This window comes from Cololabis saira, chromosome 22, assembly GCF_033807715.1.
Source record: "Cololabis saira isolate AMF1-May2022 chromosome 22, fColSai1.1, whole genome shotgun sequence".
In the NCBI taxonomy this organism is placed as follows: domain Eukaryota; kingdom Metazoa; phylum Chordata; class Actinopteri; order Beloniformes; family Belonidae; genus Cololabis; species Cololabis saira.
The window spans coordinates 32,768,104-32,793,479 of NC_084608.1; the positions used below are offsets into that span (position 1 = coordinate 32,768,104).

Genomic DNA, 25,376 nt, shown 5'->3' on the forward strand with positions numbered 1-25,376 from the left:
GACAACAGGTGGAGGTAACCCAAGACGCGCCACGCGCACGGCGGCCGCGCTCGCCGGCATTGTGTACATTGTGTCTGTGAGGACGCTGGGATGTGACAGGTGGAGGGTTGTGGGTCGTCCCTGAGGCAGGACGGCGTTGATCCGAGCCTCGCCGCAGGGCTGGAAGGACGCACGCTTACGCAACGTTCCTCAGCTGCTGCGGGGTCGCGGGGTCAAGGGGTCGAGGGGTCACAGGAGCAGAAACAGGGGTTTATGATGTTCAGCATGTTTCTAGGTTTCAAGGCACGTTTATTTGTATAGAACAATTCAACACAAGGTAATTCAAAGTGCTTTACATAAACATTAAAAGCAGCGACACAATTAAACAGTAAATAACCAGAGGTGTCTTCAGTATTCACATTCATTACTCAGGTAGAAGTATAGATACTAGAGTTTAAAAATACTCCTGCAGAAGTTGAAGTGTCAACTCAAGTTTTTTACTCAAGTAAAAGTATAAAAGTACTGGTTTCAAAACTACTTAAAGTATAAAAGTAAAAGTAATGTAAGGGGGAAAAAAGCCATTAAGGACAAAAGACATTGAAAATGAATGTATCTTAGTATAATGTAAATATATTAAAGAACCATATATGTGTACTATTGAGCATTAACATGTGTTTCAGGGAGCAGACGTGTACAAACCAATAGGGTGTCGGAATGGTATTATGTTTATACTTCTCATCCAACCACAACCAAATTCACTCTATCCGGATGGAGCAATTTAACTGGATAGTTTTTTTTTAAAGGCTAAAATGAAATAGAGTAACAAGGCTGTTTTTAAAATGTAAGGAGTAAAAAGTACAGATAATTGCGTGAAAATGTAAGGAGTAAAAGTAAAAAGTCGTCTGAAAAATAATTACTCCAGTGAAGTATAGATAACCAAAATTTCTAGTTAAGTAAGGTAACGAAGTATTTATACTCCGTTACATGACACCTCTGTAAATAACAGATAAAATGATAAGGAAAGAGGTAGTGTAGTTTAGGTTATTTTGGTCATGACATCACAAAAAAAGAATAAAAATAAGACAAACATCAAAATAGCTTTTACAAAATTAAAAATAAAATAAAAATGACAACAAGGAAATTAATACACTGTTCAAAGAAAACATTACAAAAACGTTTCCAATATACAAATAACATCTAGACCGAAAAAGGTTCATTCATTGCCTACCCTCAAAAAGATTATTTAAAGTAATGAAATAAAAGCAAGAAGTAAGAGATAAGACTGCCAGTAAAACTAATTGCCTCCATGGGGATAACAAAGTAAAAAAAGGTAAAATAAACTGTTAAAAAGTTGTTAAAAAGTAAGGGTAGTAGAGTACAGCAGGTACATCTTATTCTTACAATGGCAAGAATTACGTTTCTCTACGGTCAAAATGTACAAAGACCGGGTCAAATACAGTATTACAAAAGTAATCTGTAACAATTTGTACGGGGAATTAAACCAATTTTACAATTCTATGCCACAATGCCTGTTTCCAGGTCTTATTTCCAGAGGTGGGTAGTAACGAGTTACATTTACTCCGTTACATTTACTTGAGTAAGTTTTGGGAAATGTTGTACTTTTAACAGTAGTTTTGGATCACTATACTTTTTACTTTTACTTTAGATTTGTGAAGAAGAAACTGTTTCTCTTACTCCACTACATTAGGCTACATTGAGCTGTTACTTTTCTTTTATCCCTTTTATCCACGTACGCATCAATCTCATGACATCACTGGGTGATTCTTTGGGAAAAATGTTTGTTTTTGCATGTTTTGTCACATTTACACAGACTCAAACACACACAGAGTTTCTATGAGTTCATGGGCTTGTTCTAGTTCTGCCTGGTTAAAAAAGAAAAGTACAAAGGCTGGAAATGTTGTGCTACTTGTGCTTAATTTATTTTTTATTCTGTTATTATTGTATTTATTTTATTATTTATTAAAGTACTTGAATTTACTTTAAGATTATTTTAATTTAAGCTATTTTTTAGTAATTTTAATTTATTTTATTGATTTAATTTGCTTGAAGATGATTATTTTGTACTTTTGTCTGTTTGAATGGTTGTGTTAAAAAGAATAAATCACACGTTACTCAACAGTTACTCAGCACTTGAGTAGTTTTTTCACCAAGTACTTTTTTACTTTTACTCAAGTAATTATTTGGATGACTACTTTTTACTTCTACTTGAGTCATATTATTCTGAAGTAACAGTACTTTTACTTGAGTACAATTTTTGGCTACTCTACCCATCCCTACTTATTTCACACAACTGACGAGAATTATGTTTCTATACGGTCAAAACGTACAAAGACCGGGTCAAATCTCAATTCTATGAACTCTTTATTCTACTGAAGATAAAATAAGATTAGATAAAATAATCCTTTAATTACGACGGAGTATTAGGGCGAAAAGGGACAAAAAAAATTGGAAATTACGAGAATAAAGTCATAATATAATGAGAATAAAGTCGTAAAATTACGAGAATAAAGTCGTAATGTTGTGAGAATAAAGTCGTAATGTTGCGAGAATAAAGTCGTAATAGAATAAAGTCGTAATAGAATAAAGTCATAATATTATGAGAATAAAGTCGTAATATTACGAGAATAAAGTCGTAAAATTCCGAGAATAAAGTCGTAATGTTGCGAGAATAAAGTCGTAATAGAATAAAGTCGTAATATTATGAGAATATAGTCGTAATATTATGAGAATAAAGTCGTAATATTACGAGAATAAAGTCGTAAAATTCCGAGAATAAAGTCGTAAAATTCCGAGAATAAAGTTGTGACATTACGAGAATAAAGTCGTAATGAATAAAGTGGTAATTTATGAGAACTCTAACAGGAAGAGCTTCTTCTCCCTGTGTTAAAATGAAGAATATTGAGCATCTTGTGAAGTTATATTTATATATTTATAATATATTACAACTTTATTCTCGTAATATTACGACTTTATTCTCATTACATTATGACTTTATTTCTCATAATTTCCAATTTTTTTTGTCTTAGTTTGGCCCTAATACTCCGTTGTATTTAATAGACCCAAAGAGGGGAAATTTAAAAAGTCAAGGGAAGCTCTTTGATGAATCAGTGGAGGGGGAGTTAGTCTTTTAATTACGCTTTAAAACGCGTGGTAACCGCGGACGACAGAGAAAACATCCCATCATCACCATGAAAACACCTCCACTCTTCTTCTTCTGTGGTTTATTGGGGAGTCGTGGTGCTCCCTCATTGGTGGGAGGGTTATGTCACCGGGGGTGATGGGGGGGCACCTGCTGGAAACACTGGGGGAAAGTTGCAGCTGCGCGTCAGGGGGATTTAGGGGGGATCCCACTTCCCATCCCCATTTGGAGCGTCCCCAGCCCCCCCCGGCCCGTCCTGGGTATCCCCCCCCTCCCTGACTCCCACCCCCCCCGTCTGGGTCTCCTGCTGCCCCGGCTCCAGACCCGTCAGTCCGCGATGCCCCCCTGCTCCGCCGAGGTGCGGGCGGCGTGTCTCTGCGGCGCCGCCGGCCTGGTCCGGGCGCTGCGGAGCCGCCTCAAGTCCCTGAGACGGGTCCTGCTCAGCGCCGGCCCCCACCGGGCCCCCCCGGCCCCCACGGGCCCCCCGGCCTTCAGACCTCAGCTGTTCCACTGGAAAGATGTTCTGACACTTTCAAGATGTTGCGGACCGAAGCCCCCCGGTGGAGCCGAGCACCGCGACGACCGTGTAAGTGGAGCTGCGTTTCCATGCCGACGGCGGGGAGACAAACTACAGCTCACACAGAACCGGGGGCCGGATTCACCAACATGTTCTTAAGAAGGATCTTAAGAAATGTCTGAAGATCTAAAATTAAGAAGTTCATAAGGAAGTTCTTAAGTGCAATTCCTCAATATTTTCTTAAGAACCGTCTTAAGAACTGTCATTTCTCATTACGAATTTCTTATTTTTCCTACTTAAGAACTTCTTAAAATATGTCATTGCATTGCACGCGCCCAGAGGTGTCAAGTAACGAAGTACAAATACTTAACCTTACTTAAGTAGAAATTTTGGTTATCTATACTTCACTGGAGTAATTATTTTTCAGACGACTTTTTACTTTTACTCCTTACATTTTCACGCAATTATCTGTACTTTTTACTCCTTACATTTTAAAAACAGCCTTGTTACTCTATTTCATTTCGGCCTTTAATAAAAACTATCCAGTTAAATTGCTCCATCCGGATAGAGTGAATTTGGTTGTGGTTGTTTCAGATGTTCTTGTCCAGTTTTGTTCTTACATCCGTTCCCTCAGATTCCTGCAACTAAACTTGGATGTACATTCCAATAAAGGTTAGGATAAATGATAACATGCCTCTGAAGTTTGACTTTTTGCACCATTACAATACTTATAGGCAACTAGTCATCATATCTCCTGCTCTCTGAAACACATGTTAATGCTCAATAGTACACATATATGCTTCTTTAATATATTTGCAATAAACTAAGATGCATTCATTTTCAATGGCTTTTTTCCCCCTTACATTACTTTTACTTTTATACTTTAAGTAGTTTTGAAACCAGTACTTTTATACTTTTACTTGAGTAAAAAACTTGAGTTGATACTTCAACTTCTACAGGAGTATTTTTAAACTCTAGTATCTATACTTCTACCTGAGTAATGAATGTGAATACTGAAGACACCTCTGCACGCGCCACCAAACAACATTTATACAGGTAGTTTGGGTCTTAACCGTCAGTCACTCACTAAACACGGAGAAGGAGAAAAAGAGATGCAGGAACTTTTCAAGGTTATGGTGGATGAGATTAATGTGTTGAAAAAAATACTATTGGGGAAAATTAATAATAATTAACTACCACGCTAACTAACATGCTAACAAACAGTTAACAGGCTCTTTGTGTAATTAATTACAAAGTATATCCTCAAACTTATTATTATTATTATTATTATTACCTTTTCACAGAAGAAATTTTAAGACAGGTCAAGGTTGTCTTAAAGTTAAGAAAAAAGTCAAGAACAAATTTGAGAACTTTTATTTCAAGAATGCCATTTATTCTTAAGTTTTTTCTTAAGAAGAACTTAAGAAGAAAGTTGAGAAAATACTTAGAACTTTTTTGGAGAATATGACTTCTTCTCTTTTTTCTCAGGAGCTTGAGTCAGGATTGAGGCAGGATTTATGAAAAAAATTTGTTTACGTTTTAAGTTTTCTAGTAATAATGTCAGATGAAGCGTTCCAAACCAAAAAGAATGATTCCTCTAGTGTATCTCTCCGTTGCCTTGAACAGGCTGTGTGCTGCAAAATGTGCTGCAATTCGGAGTCCGAATTTCCCGCGCTGGGCTGCAGATGTGACGTCACATGACGCTGCATGTGCGTTCTCCCCGTTCTCCCGTGCCGGCTTCACTGTTGGCTGCAGTACCCCCGACGGCCGTCGCGGTGAAGGGTGGCGCTAGAGAGTCTCATTTCTTAAAAGGAGCCTCACGCTCCTTTAAGACTGAACTTAAGAAAAAAATGACACTTAAGAAGATTTTTTTTCTTAAGAATGTTTTGTGAATCCGGCCCCTGGGTGTTGGGTGGATGCAGCCGCACTGTCCGGGATAAAAGTTAACCAAAGGCTGGCGTGGAGCCTGGTCACATTTGTGTTCAACATCTGGAATATTGGTAAACCTATCAATCTGTCATCACGTCTAAAACCCATCAATACTCCACATGGCTCTGCAACCAGATCTGATCTGATGTCACTTCACTCTTCCTCTACTAAGAACCAAGAATAGAACACTTTATTGTCATTATACACGGGTAAAGAGGGCTAGAATGGCCACGGTTACATGATGTTCTTTAATCCGGAATGAATTATTCTGAATTAAATAATTCAGAATTAAACTATTTTCCTTGGAGTTTACATGGAAATAGTAATTCTGAATTGAGGTTTACATGGAAAACACGTTTGATCGGCTTTATCCAATTCCTCTCCAGGTCTGGGGGTTGGGAAGGTTCTGATTGGATAGGGGGGGGACCGGAAGTTAAACTACCGGAAGAAAAACAAACTTAGCCACTACAACTTTGAAAGCTCACATTTTGATGTTTCCTGTTTCCATCTGTTCTTTTAATTATTTCCAGGTCCTCCAAGCTATTTATTAAATAAATGGTCTCTGCTCTTGACCAGCGTTTACTGCGTGCTGCCATCTTGAAACTTGGTTTGGAAAACAAGCCCAGTGTGGAATATAAGCGTCATGAAGACAGACGGGCGAGGGAACGAGCAGAAAGAAAGACCAGAATTAATTTAAAGAGGAATGAGTGTAAACATGATCGCGTAATTATTCTATTCAGATTTAAAATCAGAATAAACCAGCCACTTACTTCAGAATTAGGTTTAAATCAGAATGGCCATTTTCATTCGGAATTAGGTGTTTACATGGTAATTTTTACTCATTTTAAATCGGATTTTATTTTAATTCTGAATTAAAGAGGAATTAAACTTCCCATGTAAACGCACTCAATGTATAGAGCAGTAACGTATTGGAATATGCTTCACCACATTTAACGGGATAAACAATAAAGCTAGATTCAAAAACAAATTAAGGAAAGCAGAACTTAGCGAGGAAGTCAGTTTTAGGCCCTGTTTACACGGAGCAAAAACGGAGGCGTTTTCATGCGTTTTGGCCGTTCGTTTACACGAAAACGCAGCTCAAAGCCCCCAAAAACGATCATTTCTGAAAACTCCGGCCAAAGTGGAGATTTTCAAAAACTCTGTTTTCACGTTTGCGTCTAAACAGAGGAAAACAGAGATTTAGGCTTCAGAACGTCACATTATGCAACAGAAACGTCACCAGCATCATGTGTGCGACCTGTGTTTACAATTAGTTTGGCCACCGTCAATATTTTCTTGTATTTTACCTGTTTTATATTCTAAAGTCACACTTAAAAGTAACTCCATTTCTCTGTCACTCCAAACGAAAGACTCGTTCCGTCTTGGAAGTAAAGCCTGATTTATGGTCCCGCGTTAAATCGACGCAGAGCCTACGGCGTAGGGTACGCGGCGATGCGCGCCGTACGGTGTGCGTCGCCACGTACCCTACGCCGTAGGCTCTGCGTTGGTGTAACGCGGAACCATAAATCAGCCTTAACTGGACACGTGTCATTTGTTGATGTTTTTTCAAGGATTCTGATTGGCTGGCATGACGTTAACAGCGTTTTCATGTGTGTCCGTGTAAACAAGGATATTTTTGAAAACGTAGAGGGGAAAATGTCCGTTTTTGTAAATACCCGGCTACGTGTAAACGTGGCCTTAGTTGGTTTATTCTGAAATTCTTGGTTTATTCTGAAATTCTGAGTGTGTAAAATGGAATATTTTGTTGTTGTTTGGTTCTGGCTGGTTTCAACAATTTAAGGGTTGAATTCCATCACATCTCAGATCATTTTTGTTTAGATTTAGTTTTAATTGCAAGGATTGTATTTTAGAAGAATAGTCTTCACTGCAGTGAGGACTAACGGGGATCTGTAATAAATAGATAAATAAATAGGAATGTGGGTCTGGTGCCGCTGGTTCCGGTGGTTCTGACATGTTTGCAGCTTCTCACGTTTGACAGAGAGGAAGTGACGGCCCTCGTGAGTGTTTGTGAGTGTTTGTGAGTGTTTGGGGTCCGGTTACCGCCACCCCCCCCAGGCCTGACACCTTTGTTCCAGAATAACACCGGTGCCAGTAACTGGGACCGAGTAACCGGGGCCGGTGCCGAGTATAAACCACTGAAGTTCTCAGCGTTTTATGGGTATTGATTATTCCGAGCTGGACTCTAAAGCCTCTGGATGTGGCAGCGCTGAGTTGGTGTCAGACGTATAAGCGCCGCCACTTCTGAGGCATCTACACTGCAAAAACGCAAAATCTTAACAAGAATATTTGTCTTATTTAAAGTTAAAATGTCTCATTTTTAGTCAAAAAAATCTCATTACACTTAACCCTTGTACTGTCTTTGGGTCAAAATGACCTAATTCTCCTGTTCCTTCTTTCCTCCTTCCTTATTTTCTCCCTTCCTTCCTTCCTTCCTTCCTTCCTTCCTTCCTTCCTTCCTTCCTTCCTTCCTTCCTTCCTTCCTTCCTTCCTTCCTTCATTCATTCATTCATTCATTCATTCATTCCTTCATTCCTTCATTCTTTTTTCCCTTCTTCCCTTCCTCTTTTCTCCCTTCCTTCTTTCCTTGTTTCCTTCCTTCCTTACTTCTTTTCTCCCTTCCTTTTCCTTCCTTCCTTCCTTCCTTCCTTCCTTCCTTCCTTCCTTCCTTCCTTCCTTCCTTCCTTCCTTCCTTCCTTCCTTCCTTCCTTCATTCATTCATTCATTCTTTTTTCCCTTCTTCCCTTCCTCTTTTCTCCCTTCCTTCCTTCTTTCCTTGTTTCCTTTCTTTCCTTCCTTACTTCTTTCCTCCCATCCTTCTTTCCGCCCTTCTTCTCTTCCTCCTTCCTTGACCCGAAGATAGCACAAGGATTAAAACAAGACTCATCACTGGGAAAAAAAACCCAACAATTTTCACTTGTTTCAAGTAGATTTTCAGTTAAAATAAGTAGAAAAATCTGCCAGTGGAAGAAGATTTTTTTTTTGTAATGAGAAGATAAATCTTGTTCCACTTGCAGATTTTTCTACTTATTTCAAGTGAAAATTTACTTGAAACAGGTGAAAATTGTCAAATAACAAGTTATTTTTCTGGTAATGAGTCTTGTTTTAAGCGTGATGAGATTCTTTGACTAAAAATGAGACATTTTAACTAAATCTTCCTGGTAAAATTTAGAGTTTTTGCAGTGTAGCGGCGTTCTCCCCCGTCAGGTCGGTGCAGACGTTCAGACCGGATGATGAAGATGATGATGACGATGGTGATGGTGATGATGATGATGATGATGATGATGAATCAGATGATGATGAGGATGGTGATGATGATGATGATGAATCAGATGATGATGAGGATGGTGATGATGATGATGATGAATCAGATGATGATGAGGATGGTGATGGTGATGATGATGATGATGAATCAGATGATGATGATGATGTCTAATCCCGGATGATGAAGCACGTTACACCAGGATTACTATTTCATTTCTGTAATTATGGGTAATATTATGGGCCACGGTGGCGTTGCCACGGCGATCCTCTCCCAGAGGGAACTGATCTGTAGAGGTGCAAGCCAGAAGGAAGGTGAGAAAGGCTTGAATAAAGATAGAACAAGTGAGAAAGTGGGAGGTAACGAGGGAGGAGGGAGGGAGGGAGGAAGAGAGGGAGGATCTTAGTGAGGGAGAGAGAGGTGCAGGAGGGACGAGCAGGCGCCGGGCGACGGCTCCAGTCGACCTCCGTAGCATGCTAGCCCCACACAGCCTCCTCCGCAGGGACTACAGGACCCACAATGCACTGCAACACCCAGCAGCAGACAGCCCCCCCACCTGGGGAGAGCAGGTATGAAACCAGGGAGGGGTGGAGGATGGAGCCCCCCCCTCAGGTGACTTTACCTGAACAACCTGGGACCCGGCAGCTGCAGTGCATCATGGTCTAGCGAGGCCGAGCCGGGTCCTGGGGACCATGATGACCGGCTGAGGTTAACGGTGTGTTTACGGCGGCGTGCTAACGGCGGCGTGCTAACGGCAGCGTGCTAACGGCGGTGTGCTAATGTCTGTTGCAGGACGAGGAGCCGGTGAAGGAGATCAACATCACGCACCACGTGAAGGAGGGATCGGAGCGCGCCGACCCGCGGCAGTTCGAGCTGCGCAAGGTCCTGGGCCAGGGCTCCTTCGGCAAGGTAGGCAGCAGCCGCGCCCTGTCGCCATGGAGACGGCTGCAGGCCCCGCCCCCGTCACCATGAAGACGGAGGCGGGGCCTGCAGCCGTCTCCAGGCCAACCTCTGCCTGACCTCTGTCTGACCTCTGCCTGACCTCTGCCTGACCTCTGTTCTGCTCCAGGTGTTCCTGGTGAGGAAGGTGACGGGGCCCGACGCCGGGCAGCTCTACGCCATGAAGGTCCTGAGGAAAGCCACGCTGAAAGGTAGAGGCCCCGCCCCCAAAACACCACACCCAATCACACGTGAGAATTCTGTCTTACAGTGTCTAGAGCAGGGGTATTCAACTAGATTCGGCCGGGGGCCACATCTGCAAAAGGACTGTATGGAGAGGGCCGCACAATTTGAAAATGTGGGGGTTTTCAAAATGTATTTTGCACTCAAAGACGAAGACTTATGTAAATATAATATAATATAATATAATATAACATTTGTATTATACATTTGAATATATCTAGTTTACATATGAATTATGTATTAATTGTCTCCAGATTTAGTCATTGTGAATGTTAAATATAATATTCAGATAAAGAAATATTATTTTGAATGCAAGTTCATTTTGAAACCATGCATTGTGCAAACTTAATGAAGTTGATATTGACCTACTTTTAATAAAACACGCCATAATGACAAAGCACCACTTTCCACCAAGATTTCCTTATTTGAATATAATATTAAGCATTGAGCACAAGCATTTCAGTCCATAGCAGCCAGTTTGATGTTATAAATAAGCAACCAAAATATTAACCATAAGCTCCTTTATTAATGACACATCTGTGCATTATATCAGCAAAACAAAACAATCACATGAAATTATAGGAGGCTTAGAAGTTCCATCTGAAATGCAAAGTCCTCACTTATTCAAATGAAAAAAATGTCAGGCCAATCCTAGAAGCCTAATGATGTCAACAAGTCCTCTGTACAACGGAGGTTAATAATACTGTGACAAACATTAAAGGTATTGTGACATCATTTTTAACATGCTTTTAACACTATTAAAAGTCTTGGCCAACATCCCTCAAATGTGTCTAAAAGAGTGTAACAAGAAAATATTCACTCTAGTACTCTATTCCTGGCTTTTTATTACAGTGTTTTTTTGCGCCGTGAAAAACGCTTCCTTTCCCCCCTTTCCTGTCAATCATTGCTCCGCTCCTCCTCCAAACCTCCTCCTCCTCCAGCCATACGCTCACAGCGGCGTCGGAGAGAGCCGGGAGCGACAGGCGAAGCATGCACGGAAAAGCAGCACGGCGAACCAGAGCAAACAATCATAAAAATAAAGGCATGCAAGCAGCAGTGTCACCTTATCTTAATTAAGTCCAGTCAGTGGCCGCGGGTCTTCTTAGCAGTTTTCCTCCGGTGATTAGAACAAAAGAGGCTCTAAACACTAAACAGCTCCGTGTTAAGCCTGATTTATGGTTCCGCGTTAAATCGACGCAGAGCCTACGCCGTAGGGTTCAGCGTACAGTGCGCGTCGCCGCGTAACCCTACGCCGTAGGCTCTGCGTCGGTGTAACGCGGAACCATAAATCAGCCTTTATGGTGCGCTGGAGAGGAGAGGAGGCAGGGAGCTGGGTGGAGGGGGCGGTGATTTAGCGGGCCGTTACGTAACGGCCCGCCACCAAACCACATGCGCCGTTTTTGCACAGTTATGTGGAAAATCCCAGAAAGCACACAATACACTGAATGTTAAAAGTTCGTTGTTTTTTGGGTGTAATTGATGTCAAGACACCCAACAAAACACAAAAAATCAAGAAAAATTTGTTTTTCATGTCACAATCCCTTTAACACTGTGCAACACTGGCAAAAAATCTGAAGTAAAAAACATCTCCAACAGAGATTAACATGTACAAACACTATGCATCGTTAACCAACTAAAAAAAGGCTACCAAGCATCTTAAACTTAAATGCGATATGCATTCTCTGCACGCTGTTCGCTGTTTGATTGCGTCATCACACGCCGTTATTAACTGTTCGGTTTTTTCCCCACTTATTCCACCGAACACCGAAAGTGTTTTTTTGCTATTTATAACATTCGATGCATCACTATTATTTAAAATCAACAAACAACCCCTTTTTTGAAATATGACCAGGGGCCACATAAAAGCTCCTGGCGGGCCGCATGTGGCCCGCGGGCCGCCAATTGAATATCCCTGGTCTACAGGTTTGATCGAGACCAAAAAGACAAGTCACTAAGAAATCCAGCGCTATGGGGTAAAGCTATTAGCTATTAGCTATTAGTGCTATTTATGGTTTTATGATAACACCATAAATTATTAAATGCGTCATAAATTTCAAGCTTCACGTCCCCACTAAATAGTCAAGAAAAGTTCAGGCTCCAAACAAAGACTACAATTACATTGAGTAACATTTTTTTTTTATTGAGTAAATTAAAGCAAATAAAATATGAGTGACTTTATTGTCTAAGTTTCTACTTTTTTGTTAATAATTTCTTCTAAATATTTAGTAAAAACCAGGAAAAGCAGCCCAAATATATATTTTCCAGCCCAATTGTGCTGAAACCTGCTCAACCTGGCAACACAGATTTAGAACCTCTGCAGGATATTCTCCTCAAAACGATGAAATAAACTTTTTAACGATGACCGGATACATTCCCTCTAAAATGAAGACCCTTGGATGGAGATTTAAGACAAATGAAGACATTTAAAGGCCTTATTTTAGGAAAATGGACTTTAAGACTTTTTAAGGACCCGTGGCGTCCTGGTCTTAGTCCATCGTTGCTGGAGTCTCTGGACGCTGTTAGAGTCTCTGCAGAGACTCTGAAAGAAAGAAAGAAAGAAAGAAAGAAAGAAAGAAAGAAAGAAAGAAAGAAAGAAAGAAAGAAAGAAAGAAAGAAAGAAAGAAAGAAAGAAAGAAGGAAAGAAGGAAAGAAAGAAAGGATTGCTTGTGAACCGAGGACGAGGTCCAGACCCAGAAGAACCGCCTGATGAGGCGTAAAGACGCCGCAGCGTTGTCACGGCGACGCCGCAGCTGATGTCTCCGGCTCCTGGATAGATGATGTCATCGATCCCAACGCCGGGATTCACACCTCGACACGGGGCGGGGGCTGAGGAGGTGTGGAGGAACGGAGGTGTGGAGGGAGGAACGGAGGGATGAACAGAGGGAGGGAGATCCAGCTGGCACCGGCCCGGGTCACAGACTGAAATCCTCACAAATGTTCATCGGCTGCAAGAATTTAGTTTGAGTGACGTCACGACCACATCAAGTTTTCTTGGGTCTAAAAGTGTGTGTGTGTGTGTGTGTGTGTGTGTGTGTGTGTGTGTGTGTGTGTGTGTGTGTGTGTGTGTGTGTGTGTGTGTGTGTGTGTGTGTGTGTGTGTGTGTGCGTGTGTGTGTGTGTGTGTGTGTGTGTGTGTGTGTGTGTGTGTGTGTGTGTGTGTGTGTGTGTGTGTGTGCGTGTGTGTGTCCAGTGAGGGACCGGGTCCGGACCAAGATGGAGAGAGACATCCTGGTTGAGGTCAACCACCCCTTCATCGTCAAGCTGCACTACGGTCAGTCACATGACCAGTTAATCAATCATCCAGATAATCAGCAGCTGATCATCAGCTGATCAGCAGTGATTGATCCGATCTCCGTCTCGTCCTGCAGCGTTCCAGACGGAGGGGAAGCTCTACCTGATCCTGGACTTCCTCCGGGGGGGCGACCTGTTCACTCGACTGTCCAAGGAGGTAACACCGTCACACACAGTAGCGTCAATTGGGTAAGCCAAGGTATGGCAGCTGCCACACCTTGGCTTCAGGGGAAAATGTAAATATCTTAAAATGTGATGTCCCAGCGTCCCTGACGACAGTGGTCGCTAGGTCAATCTCGTATTTAGCGCGCCCTGCAGTGTTACTAACTTACAAAAATGAAAAGGAAGCAGACAAACACGCAATTTTTTTCTCAAAAAAAGAAGGCAAGTGATGGTCCAATGTTGCCCCTGCAGCGGAGGGAGAAGGACCAGGTAGGGAAAGCGGGAGAGGATGTTAGTCACTCCATGTCCACGTGATATTGTTGCACTGACATAGTGAATGAAGTGAACAGAATGAGTTAAATTGCGTTTGTCAGATACGCTTTTTCTGCTCTCTAACTCTGACGCTTGCTGTCCGTGGTGCAGAAAACGAATGAGTATTGCGTAAAGGCGCATTGACTGAATTGATCAACACGTTGTTAAAGTGTAGTGTTCATAGTTAGCAGGATGTGAGTGAGACTGCATTTGAAAAAGTTCCAGTTTTCTTGACCACACAGATAAGCTACATAGCAGACTTCTGTGATGAGTATACTGGGCATGTTGATTGATACTGTAGTTCAGTTCTGAGACTCGTAACCTTGCCATACCTTAACTTTGACTGAATTGACGCCACTGGTCACACAACTGGATCTCAGAACTGATCAGAACTGATCAGAATCAGGGGTTGTGTTCCTGTGATTGATGAGGGGCGGAGCCTCCCCCTCTCTCCACTCCCCCCTCCAATGGACGTACCACCAGTACCATCTGTACCTGAACAGAAGTCCCACTTCCAGATGCTCCTCATTGATCATTATTGATTACCCCCCGGTCCGTCTCTCGTTCCTCAGGTGATGTTCACGGAGGAAGACGTGAAGTTCTACCTGGCCGAGCTGGCTCTGGCTCTGGACCACCTGCACGGGCTCGGCATCATCTACCGGGACCTGAAGCCTGAGAAGTGGGTTCTGACACACACACACACACACACACACACACACACACACACACACACACACACACACACACACACACACACACACACACACACACACACCCATTCATTTCTATCAGAGGGGGACCTATTATGGCATCTAATACCTATTTTAAACAGGCCTTGAATGTCTTAAAAACAATCTTTTGATTGTTTTTGCTAAATAAATGAGAAATTCAGCCTCTGAGCCATGTCTTTATCTTCCCATTCTCTAACCTCATTATCTATGCAGGATTCTGAGTGGGCGGGGCTATGATAATGAGGCTCTGTGCTGATTGGCTGCCTGAATGACGCGATACACCGCTATGAAAAAATGGTGGAAGCTCCGGCCGGTGGAGTTAAGCCTGAATTACGGTTCTGCGTTAATCGATGCAGACACTACGGCGTTGGTGTAATGCGGAACCATAAATCAGCCTGTACACCGCGTCATGCATGTGATGCGACCGAGCGTCAGCGACAAAATCAATTCCATTGCTTTATTTTCTATTGGACTGTCCTAACTGCCGTTTTGAGCTGAACATTTGTCGGACGCCCTGCTTCTATTTTCTTCCTGTCGCTCGCGTTGAAAGCCGGTTGAAAGCGCTGTAGGAAACAGTCATGATGAGGAACGGCTGATCCAGTTAGTTGAAATGAGAAGTTATCTCTATGATTCCTCCTCATTTCACTACAAAAACCTCAATAAAGTGGCAGCTGCTGGACGGAGATGGACAGAGAGAACGATGTCACGCAGTGCTACGATAGTCGGACGCTCATGCAGTTACACGGTTTTATAGTTGTAACTGCACGCCCTGTGGGCGTGGTCGTCACGATGGGAGCAGAATCCGAACGGCTTGTAGATCCACATCACACGGCTCATCCGGGCGGCTGTACAGACACTGCAGAATCTGGTTGTTTCCTCCTTCTCTGAGTTGGCAGGCTGAGGGGAGACCACTTTATATATGTTAAAGCAAGAGAAAACCTGTTTTTCATAATGGGTCCCCTTTAAAGGCAGGGAAAGCGATTTCTGGACGACATCATACATGTTGATATTTGACATGAAACGTCAACGACACAGACGACTCACAAAAACAGCAAGAACCCGTCCCGCCGTGGCCCGTCCCCCGCTGGCGGGTCTGAAGACGGTGGTTCTGGTCCGGTCCGGTGGACTCTGGTTACAGTGACTACATTTATGTAGTCAAAATTCGGGTTATTGCTAATATTCTGGTTACTGAAACATTGGGATTATTCCGTTTACATGGTAATTAATTATTTGGGATATCTGGATCAAACCAGCGACACGCGGAGAACATCATGACGCAATTAGCGTCATTTCTGCTTCTTCTTCCTGTATCCAAATTCCAAACAAATGCTGCTTCGGGCAACTTTTCTCTCACCTTCTTTTAAATCTGGCTATCCCGGTACTTTCTACCGTCTACAAATGCAGAGATGTTCATATCCTTCATTACATTTATGAAGTGATTAGTCTCCTCCTGGTCTTGTTTCTCCGTGTTTATAAGAACTTCCTGGACTCAAAAGACCAGGATTCCTTGTGAACAGAGCATGAGCAGAAAACAGATTCATGTTCCTTTTGATCGGGATATTCCGTTTGGCGTTTACATGAAGGTTTAAAGGAGTAACCCAGGGCTCATATTCTGGTTTTTAAAAACCGGAATATGAGCAAATTCGGGTTATTCAAAGGGGTTATTGGTGTTTACATGGCTATGCAAATCTGGGTTATTGCCAATATCCGGGTTTTAAAAGGTTTATTGATACTGGAAACGCAGTCACTGACGCAGGTTGAACCGGATCGTGCTGAACTCACCGAGCCTTTCTGTCATTTCAGCATCCTGCTGGACGACGACGGACACATCAAGCTAACCGGTGCGTTGTGAGTGAGAGAGTGAGAGAGAGAGAGAGAGAGAGAGTGTGAGTCGGTACGGCTCTGACCCGGTCCACGTGTCCCTGTCGTCCCCAGACTTCGGGCTCAGTAAGGAGTCCATCGACCAGGAGAACAAGGCCTACTCCTTCTGCGGGACGGTGGAGTACATGGCCCCGGAGGTGGTGAACCGGCGAGGACACACGCACAGCGCCGACTGGTGGTCCTACGGAGTTCTGATGGTGAGCGGGTACCAGGGGCGCCGTGTTCTGCTAGTTACTGAAAAATAGTAACTACCGTATTTTCTGCACTATTGAGTTGTTTAGTCTGACGTCACACCCTTTCAAAATAAGGCTTCCGGGTCCTGACGCTCTGACAGATAAACAAAACGAACGACAATGACGGACCCGGTGAACTTGTTTACAATCACTTCTTTCTTCACTGAGGTACCAGAGAGAGTGAAAAACTTTTGATGTAAACGAAGATGAAAAACTTATGTCAGTAAAGTCATAGCAGGTTTTCTTCAACAAATCCTGCGTTTCTCTCTGTCTCCGTTCAGAACTCCGGGTTTTCTTCTTCTTTTGTTCTTGTTAAGGGGTTGTTTTAAGTTCTACCGGAGACGTTAGACGTTAGAGAGTCAGTCTGCCGTTGGGATGGTCAGAGAACCTTGTTGATTGTTTTCCTGCTCGGTAATAAACTGGCAAGAGCCGTCTCCTCCTGGTCTGTCACTCTCATTACAATATCTTAATATTTCTGAGTGAGCAGGATCGTGGTGCAGCTGCAGAATGTAGACCTACGTTAGTTTAAAATAATAATTAATATGGTGCATAATCTGAACGTGTTTTAACAGCATTTCAATGACAATGTTTAAATTTACTAAATTTGTTGAAGTTCAGGATTAGGTTCAGAGTTTCTTATCAACTGCAGCCATTTCCTCTTCTCTTTCTCGTCGCAAGGAGAGCGGAAGAATGACAGTGGTATCAATGTCTTAAGACTCAGATCTGTTGTTACAACGGGGAACACAGCACTGTGGCATGTTTGAATGACAAGGAGCAGGACCCGGAAGCCTTATTTTGAAAGGGTGTGACGTCACGACTAAACAACTCAATAAGCCGCTACTTTTTTCATAGGTTTTCAACCATACAGCTTATAGAAAGGTGCAGATATTCTGTGGATTTTTCTTCCACTGCTCGGGGGCGCTCTAACTGGAATTAGAATCAAAACTAAGACAAAATAAATGCAAAGAAGAATACGCTACTTCTTCTTTAGCAGATATAAGTAGAAGCAGATTTCAAACAGATAAATAGATAAATAAATACTGGTTATTTTCTCTTGGTTCTGTCCCGTTTTAATCAGCAAAGTTGCTGCCCTGTTAAAGACACTGTTAGGAAAGGATCTATTTAGGTACAAACATGTACATCATTTACAGTTCAAAATCCTTCTGTACATGTAGTAAATATCTAATCTAACAACATAAATATCTGCAGCTAAATATCTTTTTTTTTTAAATAGAGCGGATGTGGCTTGTATGCAGGTGCAGTTTATAGTCCAGAAAATACGGTAGTTATCGTTACTAGTTACTTCATTAAAAAGTAACTCAGTTAGTAACTCAGTTACTTAGACCAAAAAGTAATGCGTTACTATGAAAAGTAACTTTTTAGTTAATTTAAATAAAAACATTATTTTAAATGCTCCCATTTAATGCCCCTTTAGCCTTCATTTCAGCAGGTACTGTATGGATTTGCATTGTGCATAATGTTCTGCATTCTAAACAGTCTCCCGCATCTTCACTTCCCGTGTCAATAACGTTGGTCGCTTAGCAACAAGCTGAGAACGGCCAATGAGCTTCAGTAGCAGCTCAAGAGCGGGAGCCTTTGATGAATCGTTCATTACAGTCTCAGATATAACCAATGGTGGCATGTCGGTTTAGAAGAATCTTTTTGCCTGAAGAAAAAAAGCGACAACAACGACCCATAAGAGAAACAGAAAAAACCCACCTGCACCGCGGCTTTAGAAGAAAAAGACGCTACAGAGTCGGGATGCAGCGGCTCAGAAGAGCAGTGGAATACGTGCTGATCTCCGCAATTTGAAGCCTTCTATAATAATTGTAAAAAGAATTTCACTTACCACAGGTTCTTTTTGTAACGTGACCCCTGCGAAAAACCAGGGATTGCTGTAATGACAATATCTCCACGTCTTCTCTTGGCTCGCCATCACGTCATGTTTCCTCTGGTCTCCACGTGCGGGGGAAAAAAGCTTCACTGTAGCCAGAAGTAACGGAGTAACGCACCGTTTGGTAACGGTAATTGCGTTACTGAATTTAAAAAGTAATGCATTAGAGTTAGAGACCAATGCAAAAGCTTTTAACAAAGGACTCAAACAGTGGTTAAAATCTAATCAGCAGTGTAGACATGAATAGTTTTTAACTTGTTGACTGCTTGCTTTGTTGTCTATTATGTTTCTAATTGAAAATTGTTTGTATTTCTTTGATTTCCTTTCCAATTGTTTTTTTTTTTTTTTCATTTTCATTTATTTATTTTATTGCTCTCAATTCTTTTCAAAACTGCCTATGGACAAGTGTTGCGAATTAGCACTTGTGCTAAAACACTTAAACAATGTAATTGCTATGTCCATATCAAATAAACATAATAATAATAATAGAGTATTAGTTACCGCAGAACTAACAGCGTTACTGTAACGCGTTACTAAATAACGCGTTAGTCCCAACACTGCAGGGGAGGTACTGGTACCGGTACCGGTCCACCTTCAGCCCCGTCAGTGAGGGAGGTTTGTTCTGGTTCTGGTTCCAGTTCTGCTCTCTGTCCCCAGTTCGAGATGCTGACCGGGACGCTGCCGTTCCAGGGCAAGGACCGGAAAGAGACCATGACCATGATCCTCAAGTAAGGAACCTGGACCTGGACCTGGACCTGGACCCGGATCCAGATCCAGATCCAGACCCGGCCTGTAGCGTTTATTACAACACGGATCCTCTGAGAGGAGACGAGGGGGTCCGAACCCGGACCAGGAACCGGGACCGATGTGGGGAGAAAATCCACTCAAAACATTTGTGTGTGCATTATTAAATTAGTGCGTATTATAGAATTAGTGCGTATTAGATTTATGCGTATTAGATTTATGCGTATTATTATTAGATTTGTGCCTAACTTGCTCGAAGTTACGGACAAATCGATAATTAATAATTCAAAAAACCTCCTACACACACAAAACTGTCGATACGCACAAATGGTTTTGAGACTCTTTTCTCCAAGAATATTCCTCCCTACATGGTGCGTTTTAGGACTGGTGGAAAGCTGGGTCAGCCTGAGCCTCATCCAGCGTAATTTCCCTCGATACTTAGTTACTTAGACCTCAACATCCCGGGTTTATAACACCTTTACCTTGTAATATTCTATATTTCCTTATATGGACAGATCTGCATTTATGAGCCTTATAAAAGTGTAATTAGATGTTTTAAAGGTATTGTGACATCATTTTTAACATGCTTTTAACACTATTAAAAGTCTTGGCCAACATCCCTCAAATGTGTCTAAAAGAGTGTAACAAGAAAAACTTCAATCTAGTACTCTATTCCTGGCTTTTTATTACAGTGTTTTTTTGCGCCGTGAAAAACGCTTCCTTTTGCCCCTTTCCTGTCAATCATTGCCCCGCTCCTCCTCCAAACCTCCTCCAACCCAGCCATACGCTCACAGCGGCGTCGGAGAGTTAAGCCGGGAGCGACAGGCGCAGCACGGAAGAGCAGCAGGGAGAACCACAGCAAACAATCATAAAAATAAAGGCATGCAAGCAGCAGTGTCTCCTTATCTTAAGTCCAGTCAGTGGCCGCGGGTCTTCTTAGCAGTTTTCCTCCGGTGATTAGAACAAAAGAGGCTCTAAACAGCTCCGTGTTAAGCCTCATTTATGGTTCCGCGTTAAATCGACGCAGAGCCTACGCCGTAGGGTTCAGCGTATGGTGCGCGTCGCCGCGTAACCCTACGCCGTAGGCTCTGCGTCGGTGTAACGCGGAACCATAAATCAGCCTTTATGGTGCGCTGGAGAGGAGAGGAGGCAGGGAGCTGGGTGGAGGGGGCGGTGATTTAGCGGATCGTTACGTAACGATCCGCCACCAAACCACATGCGCCGTTTTTGCATAGTTATGCGGAAAATCCCAGAAAGCACACAATACACTGAATGTTAAAAGTTTGTTGTTTTTTGGGTGTAATTGATGTCAAGACACCCAACAAAACACAAAAAATCAAGAAAAATGTGTTTTTCATGTCACAATACCTTTAAAGCAACGACTGCTACGTGGTTGAAAAACTGGCGGTCAAATCAGGAGGCAGGAAGACGGTGATGACGACATCACGGTGGTCTGAGGGAGATTTACCTACTTAGGGCAGGAAACTAATGGTACTTTTACACTAGTACCTACTCAGCCCGTCTTGACTCGCCTCACCTTTTCAATACCCAGATCAGAAGTGACGTATTTGATTGTGTATCTAAACGGAGAAGACAACAACACTAAAGATGTAGAACCTGCAGGAGATGATATATGTGCTGCTGGGTCTGTGGCTTGTGTTTGATATCAAGTTAAAAAATGAGAGAGAGAGAAGCTTCAAGCGGCAACGCTTTTTAATTTCTTTTGTTTGTCTCGGCGCTGCTGAAAAGTCCGTTGGTAGCAGCGAGCGTCAAAATGACCCAATTCTTCTATCCTTTTTTCCTCCTGCCATGATCTCTCCTTCCTCTTTTCCTCCTTTTTTACCCTCCTTTACTCCTTTTTCTTCCTACCTCCCTTCCGTCATTCGTTCCTTTATTACCTTCTTTGCTTTTCCTTCCATCTTTCCTTATTTTATCCATTCCTTCCTTCTTCCCTCCCTTCTTTCTTTCCTTTTCTCCATTCCTTCCTCCCTCCCTTCTTTCCTTTTCTCCTTTCTTTCCTTTCTTTCTCCCTTCCTTCCATCTCTTCTCCCTTCTTTCCTCCGTTCCATCTTTTCTCCCTTCCTTACTCCCTTTCCTACTTACTTCCTTCTTTTCTCCTTTCTTCCTTACTTCCTTCTTTCCTTCCTTCCATCTTTTTCTCCCTTCCTTCCTTCTTTTCTCCTTTCTCCCTTCCTTCCATCTTTTTCTCCCTTCCTTACTCCCTTTCCTACTTCCTTCCTTCTTTTCTCCTTTCTTCCTTACTTCCTTCATTCCTTCTTTTCTCCCTTCACCCTCCCTTGACCCAAAGACAGTACCAGGGTTTATTCTCTCCTCAGCCACCAGGTTTATGAACATCTGCACCTCAGAGTTGGATCATGAAACAGACTTCTGCTGGTGGAATAAAATGAACAAGAATCTCAGAGTCAGAGTTGCTCTTTCTCTGATGTCACATCCTGATTAATAAACCCAGATTAAATAAACCCTAATTAAATAAACTCAGATAAAATAAACTTGGATTAAATTAGCCAAAACTAAATGAGCCCAGATTAAATAAACCCAGATAAATAATACGCTTCCGTACTTTTTGAATTAGTAATTATCGTTTTGTTGAAACTAATGACGCACAAATGTTTTGAGTCACTTTCTGTCCGTAAACTGGTGTCAGCGGAGGAGCTGGACCCCTGGAGTCCTGCTGAGACCAACCCTGCCGCCTCCGTCTCCCTCTCAGAACCGGTTCTGGACCGGTCCAGAACGGTCCAGGACCTGACTATCTTCTGTTGCAGGGCCAAGCTGGGGATGCCCCAGTTCCTGAGCCTGGAGGCCCAGAGTCTCCTCCGGAACCTGTTCAAGCGGAACCCGGGAAACAGATTAGGTACAAGGGGGATGGTGGATTTGATCATATGGGGACAGATAATTTGTGCTGATACAAATAATATAATATATTACAAATAATAGCAGTGACCAAAACAGCTGCAGAAATACTGCAGGAATGACATAGCAGCAGTTAAATGCAGCCTTCTGTAAGCTTTAAATATCCACTGGGCTTACATCAAATACATCAAAACACAACAATAAAAAACACTTTTCTGAACTTATCAATATGACTCTGTCCTTCACAGGATAAGTAAAATGGATCACTGCAAAAACTCTAAATCTTAACAAGAATATTTGTCTTATTTCTAGTTAAAATGTCTCATTTTAGTAAAATCTCATTACACGTAAAAGAAGACTCATCACTGGAAAAAACAACAATTTTCACCTGTTTCAAGTAGATTTTCACTTAAAATAAGTAGAAAAGTCTGCCAGCGGAACAAGATTTTTTTGCTTGTAATGCAGGAGCCGGGCCGGACCGGGTGGAGGAGATCAAGAGGCACCAGTTCTTCAGCACCATCGACTGGAACGTGAGTCTGTCCGTCCGTCCGTCTGTCCGGGTCTGACCCGCCAGAACAGAACCGGGCCTGACACCTCCACCCTCCTCCCCCACAGAAACTGCACCGCCGGGAGCTCCACCCGCCCTTCAAACCAGCGCCGGGTCGACCCGACGACACCTTCTACTTCGACCCCGAGTTCACGGCTAAAACTCCCAGAGGTACCAGATCCATCTCCACATCCACCTCCTTCACCTCCACCTTCTTCTCCACCCCCTCCTCCTCCTCCACCTCCTCCACCCCCTGACGGTGTCACCTGTCCCCCCAGACTCCCCGGGCGTTCCCCCCAGTGCCAACGCCCACCAGCTCTTCAGAGGCTTCAGCTTCGTGGCCATAACGGAGGAGGAGACGCAGCCGCTGCCCAACACCATCCTACCGGTACCAGCACCCGCACCCGCACCTGCACCTGCACCTGCACCTGCACCTGCACCTGCACCTGCACCTACACCTGCACCTGCACCTACACCTGAAAACACCTGAAAACACCTGAAAACACCTGAACTTGAACCTGAACCGCGCCTGGTTCAGGTTCTTGTGTGGGACTCCCCCCTTTGGGACCCCAGAGAGACAGTCGACTCTTAGGGTGCGTCCCAATACTCCCCCTCGCCCTCGTTTTGATCCCTCCCCCTAACTTTTGCGCGTTCCCATGAGGGTAGTGGTGTCCCAATTCCTCTTTTCACCAAGGGGGAGGGGGCATAACAAGGGCTAGGGGCTGAGAATAGCCCCTTCAAATCGAGGGTTTGCAGATGCTGACTTGGCGAGCGAGGGGGTATGAAAATTTCCCAGAATGCTTTTGCCGTAGACTCTGCGTCGATTTGACTCACCGACCGAAGGCAAACAGGCAGACTCGTCTCAGAGAAATAGAGAGAAATAATCCTGTGACTCGTCAGATTTGTTTTGGATGTTTCTGATATAATAGTCTTCAGAAACCACAAAGTAATCCAGCTGTTATCTGGGTAATTTACACACTTTCAGATAAAGTTGCCGAAAATCACGCCAGAATAAAGGGATTTATGGTTCCGCGTTACACCAACGCAGAGCCTACGGCGTAAGGTCTGCGTCGATGTACGCGGCGACGCGCGCCGTACGCCGTACCCTACGCCGTAGGCTCTGCGTCGATTTATCGCGGACCCAAACTCCGGAGCCTGCAGACAGAAATCTCTAAATTTCGGAGCAAATTTCTTAACAGGCGTAGCTACAACTGTTAGATTTCATCTATTAAACCAACATCTTCCTAAATGATTTATTTCAGCCAGCGTAATTCTCAACAGAGCTGCGTCCCGGGAAAGAGTTTCTCTCCCGGGGCTGACGGAGCAGCTTGACCCGGCGGACACATCTGTTTTCGGGCTGTGAGCTGAGGCTGCTCCCCGGGGCCGGGGCTCTTCTCATCTCCGAAAACATCGGGTCACATTTCTTAACAGGCGTTATTTGGATAAACTGAGCCCAAGTTGCGGATCTTAAGGTTACCTTTATGCCTGAAAAAATATTAAAACTTAATAAAGTGCCATATTAACAGCGCTACAGCTGAAATTAAAACAGCTTTTTACTCTCAGCTTCCTGATCAGGTTAGGGATGAAAACGAGGGGTAGGGGGAGAAATGGGACAGGCACCTGGGCCAAGTGCCCTAGATCTCAAGTGCCCTAAAATCTCCCCCTTCTTTTTTAGGGGTTAGGGAAGAAAAGAAGTGCGAGTGAAGAAAAGTAGGGGGAGAATTGAGATTGGGCCTTAGACTTTAAATTAGCGCTGATAGAAAGTGTTTCAGAGAGGAATCAGTTTTCAGTTTGACGTGTAACCTCTCAATCAATCGGTCGATCGATTGGTTGGTTGGTGGTCCGTCAGCAGCGATGACGTGTAACCTCTTGATCGATCGATTGGTCAATCAATGGATCGGTCCGTCAGCAGCGTTTCTCGTGTCATGTCTCCTGCAGCAACTCTCCCGGAGCATCGATCAATCGGTCGGTCGGAGCTCCGTCAGCAGCGATGTCGTGTAACCTCTTGATTATCGGTCGGTTGGTTGATTGATCGATAGATCGGTTGACCACCAGCGTTTCACGTGTTGTCTCCTGCAGTAACTCTCCAGGAGCACGACCGATAGGTCGATTGATCGGTCGGTCGGTGCTCCGTCAGCAGTGATGACGTGTAACCTCTCGATGGATCGATCGGTCGGTTGATTGATCGATCGATCGGTCGGTCAGCAGCGTTTCTCGTGTCGTGTCTCCTGCAGCAAATCTCCCGGAGCAGCGCCCAGTTCTCAGACGTCTATGAGACCAAAGAGGACATCGGCAAAGGTTCCTACTCCGTCTGCAAGCGCTGCGTCCACAAGGCCACCGGCATGGAGCACGCCGTCAAGGTAACGCCCCGCCCCCGGGCCTCAGGCCCCGCCCCCTCTAGACGGGCGGAGCAGAGCAGACTGTAAATGTTGTTTCCTGCAGATCATCAACAAGGCCAAGAAGGACCCGGCGGAGGAGGTGGACATCCTGCTGAGATACGGACAACACCCCAACATCATCACCCTCAAGGAGGTGGGTCGCCCTCCGTACCGCGGCTAACGCTGCCGCGGGGACGGTTCCCGGCTACGAAACGGTTCCCGGCCATAGAGATATATACGTATCCGCCCCAACGTCGCCGCCATATTGGATGTTCAAGACTGTGCT

The 25,376-nt window shown here is 43.6% G+C and overlaps 1 protein-coding gene across 3 annotated transcripts in view; it reads left to right on the plus strand.

The window, feature by feature from the left end:
• LOC133423600 (ribosomal protein S6 kinase alpha-3) overlaps positions 1-25,376 on the plus strand; it is a 72,397-nt gene that overhangs the window by 38,096 nt on the left and 8,925 nt on the right. For 2 of the 3 annotated variants that reach the window (XM_061713834.1, XM_061713835.1), the window contains 14 exons: positions 9,658-9,774; positions 9,935-10,016; positions 13,237-13,317; positions 13,415-13,494; positions 14,384-14,490; positions 16,346-16,383; positions 16,478-16,620; positions 19,208-19,278; positions 22,078-22,166; positions 22,631-22,695; positions 22,781-22,883; positions 22,991-23,100; positions 24,947-25,072; positions 25,155-25,244. In XM_061713834.1, coding sequence (XP_061569818.1) covers positions 9,658-9,774; positions 9,935-10,016; positions 13,237-13,317; positions 13,415-13,494; positions 14,384-14,490; positions 16,346-16,383; positions 16,478-16,620; positions 19,208-19,278; positions 22,078-22,166; positions 22,631-22,695; positions 22,781-22,883; positions 22,991-23,100; positions 24,947-25,072; positions 25,155-25,244 — 1,302 coding nt within the window. Of the gene's footprint in view, positions 1-3,589; positions 3,726-9,657; positions 9,775-9,934; positions 10,017-13,236; positions 13,318-13,414; positions 13,495-14,383; positions 14,491-16,345; positions 16,384-16,477; positions 16,621-19,207; positions 19,279-22,077; positions 22,167-22,630; positions 22,696-22,780; positions 22,884-22,990; positions 23,101-24,946; positions 25,073-25,154; positions 25,245-25,376 lie in introns of those variants that run through there. The other variant, XM_061713836.1, reaches the window with a different exon arrangement.